The 12,344-nt window shown below is 40.2% G+C and overlaps 1 protein-coding gene across 4 annotated transcripts in view; it reads left to right on the top strand.

The window, feature by feature from the left end:
* The first annotated feature begins 2,201 nt into the window (after positions 1-2,201).
* SRPK2 (SRSF protein kinase 2) overlaps positions 2,202-12,344 on the top strand; it is a 90,584-nt gene continuing 80,441 nt past the window's right edge. For 3 of the 4 annotated variants that reach the window (XM_017745902.1, XM_017745900.1, XM_017745898.1), the window contains exon 1: positions 2,861-2,916. In XM_017745902.1, coding sequence (XP_017601391.1) covers positions 2,876-2,916 — 41 coding nt within the window. In that variant the 5' untranslated portion in view covers positions 2,861-2,875. Of the gene's footprint in view, positions 2,409-2,860; positions 2,917-12,344 lie in introns of those variants that run through there. The other variant, XM_017745899.1, reaches the window with a different exon arrangement.

The raw sequence follows: 12,344 nt of genomic DNA, 5'->3' as shown, positions 1-12,344 counted from the left end.
TTTTGATGAGGAGTGATAGTGATGTTATCAGCCTGACCTTACTGATGCAATATGGATGTGTAAAGGTACACATTTGCTTTTATGAATGAACAAAAGGGGTCCACTTGCAAAAATGTCAGGTAGCAGAGAAAAAAGATTGGTAAATCCCAAATAAGAAAATATTTCAAATTGACGGAAGAGAAACAGAGGAAAGAAAAACCCCAAAATCATGTGATGAAAGTTTTATCTAATTGTGGAGTAGAATGCTCATTAAGACATTAGAATTTTTTTTTTCCTGTGAGGTCTCATTTTATTTAAATTCTTCTTGCAGCAATATTAAATAAGTCTTTGTTGTCACTTGGTTACTAAAAGTAAAATTAAATTATGTGCTATGATGCCATCATGGAGAAATGTCTGTGCATCTCTTAAGAGAATCCAGGGACTCAAAGTTTGCAGTGAAGTAACTTATATCTTGGGTTTGTTTTTAACATCTTGTAGCATACTGTTAGCAATAAAGTATTAGTGTAATAATCTCTAGACATCTATTGCAAAGCCTATGTGGAGACTTAATTATGGAATAGATCATTTGATCACTTCATCCCAAACTGTGGATTTTGTTTTGCTATAAAATCTTGCCTTGTTAATATCTGTTTATGTAATCAGTTTTCAATTTTAAGCATCTTCAGAAGAAATTAAAAAACTTGTTGGACTTTGAGATTGAGGATCATATCTATTGGTGTCAGTTGGTGTCAAGGATCTGTGGTAGGGGAAATGAACTTCAGTTCATCCCTGCATTGGGATGTGAGTCTGGGTGTGCAGAGAAGTATCCCACTAGCTGTGATGGTAGGAACACTCGCTGCCTGGGATGGACAATGGTAAAAGACACTTTTTATGGTACTTGCAGTCATGCAGTGGAGCCAGTTGTGAACATACTGACATTTAACAGACATGTTTCCAAAGATCTGAGAGGCATCTACTTTGGATGTGAGAACTGAGATACTTTTGGAGGTTACTCTGAATAGTATGTTTTGGGAAGAGCAAGTCGCATATGCTTAAAGAAGTGATGATCACTTGCTAGCTTGCAAGCCTTCCACCAGAGCATGAGGGTGATAAACTCATTCAGATAGTAATAATATTTTTGTAACTTTGGTTGAAAAAAAAAAATTAATTAGTTATCCAGCTTCTCTTCTGTTTTCAGAAATTTCCGAGGCTTTGTACCTGAGATAGGTGTGAAGAGAGAAAGAAAATTCAGGTTGAAGGTCTTCTGTTGTGGAATGGTTAATCCCAAACAGTTCGGGTTTACTGTGGCTGTAAACAAGTGGATGTAGTGTTGCTCAGGTCTTACCAGTATTACCATAGGTGGCACTACGGTCTCTGGCGAGGATATGATCTTACAATGATGCTCATGTCCCTGACTTTGTTCTTTGGGTTTTTTGGGTCACAAACCTCTCGACTCCAGAGCTGCTGGTGAATTCTCTTTTTAGCAGTCCCTGTTCTGCTTCGACAGGGTCTTGTGAAGTGAGTGGCAGGGTACATCTCCCCTTGGTGACAGCACGCTGGGTGTCCGTGCCTGGGCGTGCTGCCAGCGTTTTGGTAATGAGGCACCAGCCCAGGCCTTACCAGTGCTGGATTGGTGATTACAGAATCACGGATGTGCTGAGTGGGAAGGGGCCCACCGCGATCAAGTCCAGCTCCTGGCCGTGCACGGCACCATCCCCAAGAGTCCCACCACGTGCCCAAGAGCATTGTCCAAACGCTTCTTGAACTCTGTCAGGCTGGTGCTGTGACCGCTGCCCTGGGGAGCTGTTCCAGTGCCCAACCACCCTCTGGGTGCAGTACCGGGTATTAAAAAAAAGAAAAGAAAAATAAAGGAAAATGAAACACAACTTTTCAATGTATTTGGGGGACATTAGAGGCAGGCCCCTACAACCGAAATCCAGGTGTGCCTAACGTTTTCCGCGTCTGGTTCTCACCCGTGTATGAAAGTAGTGATTTAATACCTCGCTCTTTGTGACAAAAATGATTCAAAGAGCCATATTTTTCAGGGCTTTTGATCTGGAGGCTTTCGCGGGTGTGCAGTACCTCTTTGCAAGGTACCCGGGAAGACGATCCGTGTCGGGAATCCTTTGTTTCGGCGTTTTTTCCCTCGGCAGGTCCCCCCGCGTCCCCCCCGCCGGCGGCAGCGGTGGCGCGGCCCCCGCGGTGCCTGCGCGCGGTGCGCGGGCCCGGCCCTCCGAGCGCGGCTGGGCGGCCTCGCACAGCGCCGCGTCCCGGGCCTCCGGCGGACAAAAGGGCGCAGGGAAGCGAGACCTCCGGAAGGCGAGGGCAGGCGGGGTCGGTGGTGAACGTTTTCTGATTTTTCCAGAAATCAAGCAGAAGACTGAGCTGCTGATGTCAGTTAACTCTGAGAAGTCGTCCTCTCCAGAAAGGTACGGCCGCATCCCCGTCCGCATGAACGCGGGGCTTCTCCCTCTGCCTCCGCGGGGCTGCTGGCAGGGTCCGCGTGCTGCATGCTGGATCTCTCACCGTGCCCACCCAGCCTCTCCTCCTGGTCGAGCTTTGTGCGTTTTTGCCGAGGGTTCCGGGTCCCACCCTGTCCCCCGGAGCCCGGCGGGCTGCAGCATGCGGATCGCGGCGGGGCGGGCTGGGCGGGCTGGTGCAGCCCCCGCGCCCGCGCCTGTCACGCGAGCGGCATCGCAGAGACCCCGCCGTTCTGCCGCGCTCCCCGCGCTCCTGCCGCTTCAGATGGGCAGGAAATAGAACTTGGCGAAGCGTTTCATGCCCTGTTATGTGGAAAAGGGAGTGTCCTTTGGAAAGTAGCTCAGGAATCGCAAATCCCCCTATTAGTCACATTTTGTAAGATAGATGTGATCCCTGTTCAAGTCTGTGCTAGGAAATGGAGCAGTCGCTGCATGCAGTAATGGTTCATGCCTGCAGGTAAGGACAAAATGACTCAGAAGTGTTCTTAAAGCAATTATTTTATCTGTCCATCAGATTAGTGCTATTTCAAGTAGCTGTTTCATTTTTAAAGAAATACTTAAAGGAACTAAATGTACATTTAAGTCTTCTGACGTGAAATAGCCTCCTAGTGATTATTTTGTTGATTTCAGATAAACCAGCCCTGCTCGCTTCTGTTTTGCTTGCAACTGAATTTTAGGGCATTTTTATTTTTGAAACTGCTTCAGTCTAGAGAAACATAATACCATTTCCCCCCCATTATTTACAGTAAACATTTTGGCTGTATGCAAAAGACCCTCTGAATGTTCTGTTTCTCCATTTTAATATTGGACCTTGGCAAAAAAAAATACTATTAATTTTAAGTTATCAAATTGTGTTAGGCTGAAATGATGGTCTGAAGTTTATTTTATTGAATGGCTCAGCACAGAGAGCCATGATAAGGCACTGAATGCTATCTTAAGGAAACAGGCTAAAAGACATCTTTCAAAATGAACGAGTGCTGTGTGGCATGGGTGGTTTGAAAAATCAAAATGAGCAATTCAATTTGACTTACAAGTGTATTTATGTAAGGTATGTAGAAGTAAACTGCATTGCCTTTCACCAGCTGTAGTTATAACAAAATATCAGCAATGAGAGATACAGAAAATGGTGGGGGGGAATGGGATGTTAAGTCACCTTTCCAAAATGGAGAAATATAAGAAGAGCTTTGAGAGAAATTTTAGTATTTACTTGTTCAAAATGAAGAATGAGGAGAGAAAATGCAAATATTTATTTGGTAACCTTTATCCCACTCTTATGCCTAAAATTTTTAAGTACAAGACTCATAAAATGGTGGTGGTAACACGGAGGGTGATGGAGTGAAAATAGTAAAGGAAACAGGTGTTAACTCGAATTTTGGAAAGACTTTTGTTGGCATTGCTGTGTGGGAATTTGGTATGTAACACAGATATTTATTTTATCAAAATGAATGTTATGCAGCACCCAACATCTGATCAGTCTGGTTTTGAGCAGAACATGCTCATAGTTGAACTAATGGTAGTCCTAGATGAAGAGGTCCTTTAAAGGCTCATAACACACAATTAGAAAAAGATATATTTGTCTGAGATTCATATGAATGTGGTTTATTAAAACGTAAGTTTTTTTAACAGCACGATGTGTTATCATGCAATAGAGATTAAAATGTGACTGTTGTATATGAACACAGATTTCTTTTGAGGATTTAAATATGTGGTACTGTTCACCTGGAGATTGATTTGACATATCAGCTGCATGGTCAGTTATAAATGAAAACATTGTTATGTTTTATAGGAGAGTTTCTGTTTTCTGTTTTTTGGGGTTTTTTTAAAATAACCACATTCTTTTCACCTATCTAAAAATAGACTGAATTTTTTTGCAAGCTGTTATGAAACAGTGCTGTCTATCCTATTAGCTGCCAGTTCCTTTCAAGGCTCTTTGAAAATTAATATGTAAGATTTTAAAAAAATAATTATAATACTGGGTGTCTGAACTGCTAAAGTGGCCTAATCTGCTCTGTAGAAAAAATGCGATGTGTGTTTATGCCATACAGACATAAGAATATGCATGTTCTTGAAAAACACAGAAAGGGAATTAATTCTTGCATATTTATTTATTGCTGCTTTTTATCCTTGCTCCTAGTGGTTAGAGTTTTTGAGAAGCTCGAGTTCTCCGTGTGGGAATGCTGTGTGGAAGATCTGAAAGAGTCCATGGCTTGTTTCTTGTTTTCCACGCTAGCAGAGGCTGCTAGACAGCGCTTGCATAGCCAGAGGGGAGGGGAGAGGAGGTGCTCTGCGCATTTACAGAGACTGATGAGATGGGCATAGAGAAGGAAGGAGAGAGAAGCCCATTACTTGCCTCCTTCTTTGGTTGGTCTTTGTTTTTACAAGACAGTTTAGTGTTTGTAGGTTTTCCTGCTCATTTGGCAAGTTCAACATGCTGTCACGTCTTACTGATGAGAAGAAAGCTGGAATATAATGGATGGTTTGGCTGTTGTGGAGGCTCAGCATTTTAGAAATCCTTCAGTGTTTTGTTAGGATAGTTGTTTGTTATAATTTTGGGAACCTTTTAGAAGACATTAGGAAGAAAGATGAACCTTTTTGTTGAGGAACATATGAGATGTTTAAAGACACTGGCAGCCTTGAAAAGTAAATTAATACAAACCTGAGACATTATTCATAGATTCCTTCCTTTCCCCTTACCTTCTCCTTAGAAAAACTGAAGTTGCAGAAGTGAGGTGATAAGATTAAGATACCTGTGTTTTGGTGTGCTATGGGATATTTCATTAGCAGACACAATCAGACAGCATCTCTGTGTCCTAAATTTCCGAGTAGTTAATGCTGCCTTTGGCCAAAGTCCTGGTTCCTTGTTGATAGGGTAACCCAGGTAACTGCGGATGCATGTGTGCACATGGACTGGGCGGTGGATCAGGTAACCCGCTGCAGCTGGTGTTGCTGAATTGATTTGTTTGGTTGTCTGAGCCTTAAGGAGACCATGGATGTTTTCCTGCAGTGTGCTTACGATGTGACACTCACCTGATTTCATTATCTAATAAATAGTAATTAAACTACCACGTACCCTCATATTCTTTGTGTTTTCCTGGAGGCTGCATGAAGGTCCACGTCTTGCAAGTGTCATGAGGAAGCAAGTAGCAGCACCCAGATGGAGGAGAGATGGTCTTTCAGGAGCTCTCCAGGAAAGCCAAAATACTTTCATTTCTGTTGTATGAGTTATGCACTCTTCTCATCTACGTATTCTCATCACAGTATAGTGAACCCTTTGAGTTGCACAGATTTTTTTTTTTTTTTTTTTTTTTTTGCCTTTTTAGGGGCCGTGTGGAACTCTTGGCACGTTTCTGGTTTTTTTTGAGAAAAGTTAATTCTTTCACCTGGATCACTTGATACTCTTAAGACTTCAAACCTAATGTATGTAGTATTCTTTTTCACATATTAAGACAAAGAACTTGTCATTTCTTTAGCTCTGATTTTGGATTCTAAATCTGTGTCAGCAATGCAGTTTGACTATGGAGCATTTTCTGATAAAGGTTCTTGGCAAGGCTGATCACTCTGAAGTGTTTGACCTGCTCTTTTTCCCTCATTCTGCAAAGGCTGCATATGCATGTTTCTTTGAAATAAGTTTCTGCTTCAACGTTTTTAAAAGAAGTTAATAGTGGGCACTCATGAACAGTCTTAAAGTAGGTAGCTGGTGTGTATATAATTCAATTTTCATGATTTTGAGGGGTTTTATAAATAACAGTAAAGGGAAGATACTTTCAAATGACGAGTTCGTGTTAATGGGTAGAAGTATTTGGGTTTATGGAACACTGGTGGTTTTGGTTTGGCTTTTTGTTGGGTTTTTTTTTTTTGGGCCTTGGGCTATATGTACCCCCTCTATCTTTGTAATTTATCTTTGAAGAGCAGATTAATGTATTTCTCACTGCTTTTACATGGTTTCTTCATCAGGTCATGCCATGGAGGTAGTCAGGGATAGTCAGGGATAAAAGAAAGGAGGAAGAAATCTAAAATAATGAGAAGGAAGAAAAAGGATGGAGACTGAGTACTGTCTGCTTCCTTTTCTAAGAGACCTAATGTTAGTTATAAGAGGAGGCATTGTGAAACAAGTTATGATGTTGAAAGATTGCTTCAGGTTTCGGAACATCAGGGAATTTTTTTTTTTCAGTTTTTGTCTGTGTGTTTCTCTTTTTTAATTTAATTGTGGGTGCACTCCTTCTAAGGCAGAAGTGTAACTTGTAATAAATATAGAAAAAATGTTTAAAAGTAGAAACCATCAGCTAACAACATGGGCTATAAGCTGATATTGCTGTGTGTCAGATAAATGGTTTGGAATAATTATTAGATAATAGGGCATTGTAAGCTAATGATTCTATTATTTATGTAACTAACGTGGAAAGAAAAAATAGTTGGCAGAATAATGCAACTATTTAATCAGTTCCAGTAACTTTTAAACACATTTTCAAAATACTGTATTTTCTTCAGTTCTCTTCCTGCTTTACTTGTTCTTTTTTATAGGATAAAAGAAGTATTGCACAGCTTCTGCTTCAGGACAGTTCAAACCTATTTTTAGTAGTCATACAACTACAACTTCTGTGTTTTGTTTAATATATGGTAACAGTGAACAGTATATATTTTTCCCCCTTTTTTCCCCCCAAATTACAAGCTGATTCTATTTGTTGTATTTTATCTCAGAAGTAGAAAGAAAATCATCCTATCTTAGTGTGGGCCCTAAGCTATTTGTCCAGGGAGGCACTTGATTCCACCACCAATTCTGTTGGGTGAGAGTGTACCTGTATAGCTCTCTTACACTAGGTGCTTGATTTTAGATTAGCAGTCCTGGCCCAAAATAAATCATACGTTTTGTGTGGTTTTCCTATTAAAGGTTTCCTAGTCTCACTTGTTTTAGTGTGCAAGGCTTTTAAGTGAAGTATGAAAGGGATGTAGAGGCAAGGAATGTTGCACATGCCATTGTCCTTGTGTAGGAAAAAAATGGAAATAGCCTGTATAGAAGCAGCCACTTGTGGAGCAAGTCTTTCACTTGAGGTGATATTTTTAGGGGATACTGTACTCTTTTTTGGAGCTGGGAGTGCCTCTATCAGTTTATCAGTTGGCTTTGAAAAGATGGAGAATTTGAAGTGTATTTTGGTTTTCGGGGATAGACTTGATTTATTTCTGTTTCTGTCTGGAATTTCATGCTGTAAGTAAAAAAATTGTGTACTTTGATATTTAATAACAAGTGAAATATGCCATTAGTATCCCTATTACTCAGATGGCCTGTGCACTACTTAATTTTTTTCTTTAATTTTTAAAAAAAAATTATTAAGAACTTATCATCATGCAGGTATTTGTGAGGTATTTATTACAGGGAAATTTCTAATATACCTTTTGAAAACTAAAATCTCAGATTTTGTCACTTCCTGTTGGAATGAAAATGGGAGAATTTTGTGAAAGAGAGAGATTGAAAGTTCTGGGGAGTTGTATGAGGTTTTCCTGTGTGGGAACTTTTCACTGGAAACTAACTCGAGCAATCCAATGCTGGTTTGAATAGAGTTATTTAATGGCTAAAAAAAAAAAGTACGTCAAAAATTTGAAAACTGACTTGCACAATATACTTTCCAAGGTATTCCAGTTCTATCCCAGGGTAAAATGTCTGGATAAAAGGAATGGAACATTTTAAGCAAAGCCTTTTGTATTACAGATTTACTCTGTTTCATGACTTGAAACTTTTTGCCTAATCACTTTCTTAGTCATGCCTTCACTAAAAGGTCCACTCCAGCCCCATGGTGGATGGTAAAGGAATGTTACTTGATAGATTGCATAAAACAATGTGTACCTATGCCCAGTGTTTGCGTTTCTGTTGTTGCTGTAGTGCACTTATTCATATTTTATACTTACAAATCAATAATAAAATGTTTAGACTTCCATGTAATTTGGTGAATTTACTGTGTTGTGATACATGTATTTTCATTGATCTGGAATTGATGTAGTTACTGAGGGATGCTAGCAACAGATTAAGCAAATGTATGCAAATTTAAGCATTCCATTTTGTTGCATATTTTTTGTTACAAGAATATTATCAGGAAATTGTGGCATCTCTCAGCTTTTGACTTGATGAGAATCCTACTATACAGTTTGGAGGACATCTAAACTTTCCAGTGGACTGAAAAATACTTTTTCTGTCCAAAGGATGTTGTGACCAGAAGGTCTTTTACTAGTTCTGTCTTCAGGAATTTACACTTCCTGAACCAGTGTCTGCCTTAGGTGCTTCTGTATTGTCTTCAAAACTCACCTTTACTCTTGGGTAAACCCTGACAAAACCTAAACAGTCACTGTTACCTTAAAAACAGATCTGAAATTTCTCATCTAGGATGTCTGCCAAACTCATGCTGATATTTGTGACTAGATGGATAGTAAGCTGCGATTTCCTTTTTTTTTCTGCTTCACTCTCTCTTTTTTTATTCTTTAAAGCTTCAGTTTCAAAAGAAATGTGTGCAGCTCCAAGCTGTGCCTATGTTCTTCACCAAGTTTATCTACACAGCTTTCCTTGTCTAGTTATAGCTTTAGGTCAGTCAGGCTGGTTGATTGCTTCTCTTTCCTGATTGGACAGTGTTCAAAACCAGAACCACATCCCATGTAGATGTTCTATTTGTGTGAAGTTTTGACCATTGTGTTTAATAAAGGCACTTTAAATAACCTCTCTGTATTAATAAAAGTGTCCTAATTTTATCTTGATATCTGCTAAATGGCCATAAATTGGTCATCCCTCATTTACTAAAATACCATATTTTCTTCTCTTGAGAGGGTGTGAAACATTTGTATTTTACTGTTGGGCTGGTTAGTCTTCCAGACCTTTTTCCCCCAAACTTGGAGCAGCCTAATTCCATGGAAAGGAGAATTTCTTGAACCTACTTCTTACTTGGTAAAATGTCATTGGAGTAACATGAAACCTTTTAAGAATTCAGTGCCTTATTTTCATGAAGCAACTTCCTATGCCACAAATCTGCTGGAATGGTCACAGCCTTTCTAAGAAGGCAAGAACTCATCCTTACTTCTGTTGCTCAGTACAACTGTACATGGCAATAGTGTGTATCTTTTCTGGGGGCAAAGAAAGTCATATTATTGCAACAGAAAGTCCTATTAAGCTTCATTTCTGTCCTGTGTTGTCAAAGCTTAACTTGTAATAGTTCTGGCAGAAACTTGGAGAATTGTTTTTTCATTAATACTACTAGAAAGAGTATTTTTTTCTCTTGCAACTGCTATATCAGAACATCCAGCAATGATTTTTTTTTTTTTTTTTTTGGTGGTGAAGGAAAGGTGGTTTGAAATTTCTGTGGGTTTCAGTGGACAGCTCTTCTGTTATTCTGTATCCAGCATCAGGACCTACAGATTCTCATTGTTGTCTTCAGCTGCTGCAGCCACTGTCCACAGAAGCATTCAGTTCCTGCTATGCCCACATACCAGCCACGTATCCACCTCTGTTTATTTCATGCCATGAACTAGAATGGAAGATGTTTGGAATTAGCCCTGCTCTTTATGAATCCTTCTATAAAAGGATTACCTTGCCCTTAGCAGACCACATTTCCTCTGAGTGGTGCTTTGTCATCCCCAGTATGACAGTGTAAAGCCTTTCTGACAGCTCCTGTTGCGTATGTGACAAGAATCAGGAATTTCCACTGCTGCTTGGTGTCTTAGCTATGAGAAGTGCCAGCTTCCGAGAAGACTAATACAGCTTTGGACCAAGACTTCCCTAAGGTATGAAAAAGATCATCAGCCACAGTGATTCTGAAGTACATTTTTATCAATTAAAACCTTTCATTCTGTTGAAAGTAAGAGTACAGTCTTCATGGACTTAGTTAGAAATCTCACTTGGCTGCTTTCCAGGTAATTAATGTTTCAGAGTATTAGTCTAGAAAGCCACATAAAGCCATCCTCAGAATGCTTGTGTTCCACAACAGAAGTAAAAGAATGAACTTAAAAAGAAATTGGTGATCAAGTTAAAACTGTTCTCTTTCTCTCAAGAACTCTTGATATTTGTGAGTGAATTACTGACATGATGAATTAGCTTAGACCCTATTCCTTGGGCATCCCAACTATGGTATGCTGCCAGTGAATGCATGTTTTTTTTGTGCAGACCATTAATATTTAAAAGTGGTAGTGTTCTTTATGGAAATCTCTTCACAGGTTTCTCTGAGGCAATCTTATTAAACATGTTCCTGTAGTTTAATTTATATCTACTTTGTTTCACCTGTATGTTTGCTTTATTTATGTTACTTTTCTGTTAAGTGAATCCTGGCTTGAAAAGAAAACATACAGGAAAGAACTGGTCAAGATTCTTTTCAAATGTGTTTAGCACACAGGAATTTCAAGGGCTATTAAAAGAACCAGAAGTCATCCAGTTGAACCAGAACAGTGTCTGAGAATGCCAATACATTTTTTTACTACAATTTAAATACGCCGTGCTTTAAAAAGTGCCTTAGCAAAACTGCATGAAGTGTGTTCCAACAGATGCCAGGACAGCTTAAGCAGTCTGCAACTAAAAGTCTTAAAGACTACCCAAACTCAAATCTAAGGCAGATATAGACACTTCACCTTCAAAGTGTTACTGATAGCTTTGCTAAGAAACTTGTAGAAGTATGTGTCCTTTTAGCCATGCCAGCTGTTAGAGGTAGCCAAGCATGGAGGGCTCTGTGTCCCAGGGGCAATATCTCCTGTCGTAGCTAAATAGGTAAGTGCAGGACTGCTGTGTCCCCAGGGCCAGCCAGTGAGGAACGTGTATTCCCCACAGGTGTGTGTGCGTGCACTCGCTCACGTACAGAAAATGCACACACAGCTGGCCATGCAGGGCAGCAGAAACTTAAACCAGGGTTTTTACTGGCACCCACATAAATGCGCACACACGCACACAGAGCATTGTAGCAAAAACTGCGCGGACAGCCCCGTCCTTTTCCTCCTTTCCAGCTCCTCACAATGGAAGTCCAGTGGAATTTTTGCAGAAACTCATACACAAGCTCTCTGTGCTCCCCCAGCCAATTCTAAATGATCTGTGTAGTTTCTGGCCCCTAAACCCATGAACCCCCAGAATTCATGTTCTCACTCCAATTGCTGGCACTTGGACCTTATTTACTTGATAGCCAGTCTGACTTGAAATTGGCTTGAGTTCACACAAACTCAAAATAGAAAGTGCATTCACAAAGAAGACAGGTATAGGGTTTAGTGACAATATAGGATGGACTGTCATGATCAAGGGCAGGGCTTAGTCAGGCAAGTGCCCTGACCAGATGCCCATTTGCACTGGACCTGTCCCATTTATCTATTTTCCCTTACTTATTTCTCCCTTACCCACTTCTATACCAGTCTTTCTCCACATCTAATGCCTTCCCCTAAGCATTTCGTAGCATCCTGCTTATTCTCACAGTACTGTGCTAAGTTTTACACAATCCCAAAATGTTCTTCCTCCCTACATCCCTTAGTAAGTCCCATACCCCTTAAGGCAATAACCTTTAGTTTTCAAGGTGTTTTTTGGGAAGACTTTCTTCTTTGAGTCATCATGATAGGTTTCACACTGGGGGAATAAAGTCTAATTGACAGTCGTAGGAGTAGCTGATTCACATGCTCCATTTTCACTGTTGGGGTTGTTAGGGTTGACCTGTTGTTTTGCTTCTGATCCTTGCTGGATCTGTTTTTCTATTATGATTAGCTTTTAATCAGATAACCTAACACCGGTCTCCCAGGGTGTCATAGGTTAGCAAGCATAGTCCCGGAAGTGATGTCCTTGCCAAGGGGTGCTTACAGCTTTCTCTGTGACCTGACAGAACCTATCAGCTGGCCAGTTTGAATATGGACAATTCTTTGAGCCACTTAAAATTGTGACCGCCTCTG

The sequence above is a fragment of the Corvus brachyrhynchos genome, unplaced genomic scaffold, assembly GCF_000691975.1.
Source record: "Corvus brachyrhynchos isolate BGI_N302 unplaced genomic scaffold, ASM69197v1 scaffold239, whole genome shotgun sequence".
Classification (NCBI taxonomy): domain Eukaryota; kingdom Metazoa; phylum Chordata; class Aves; order Passeriformes; family Corvidae; genus Corvus; species Corvus brachyrhynchos.
Note: the sequence above shows the minus strand (reverse complement) of the source record. Positions and strands in the feature narration are given on the sequence as shown.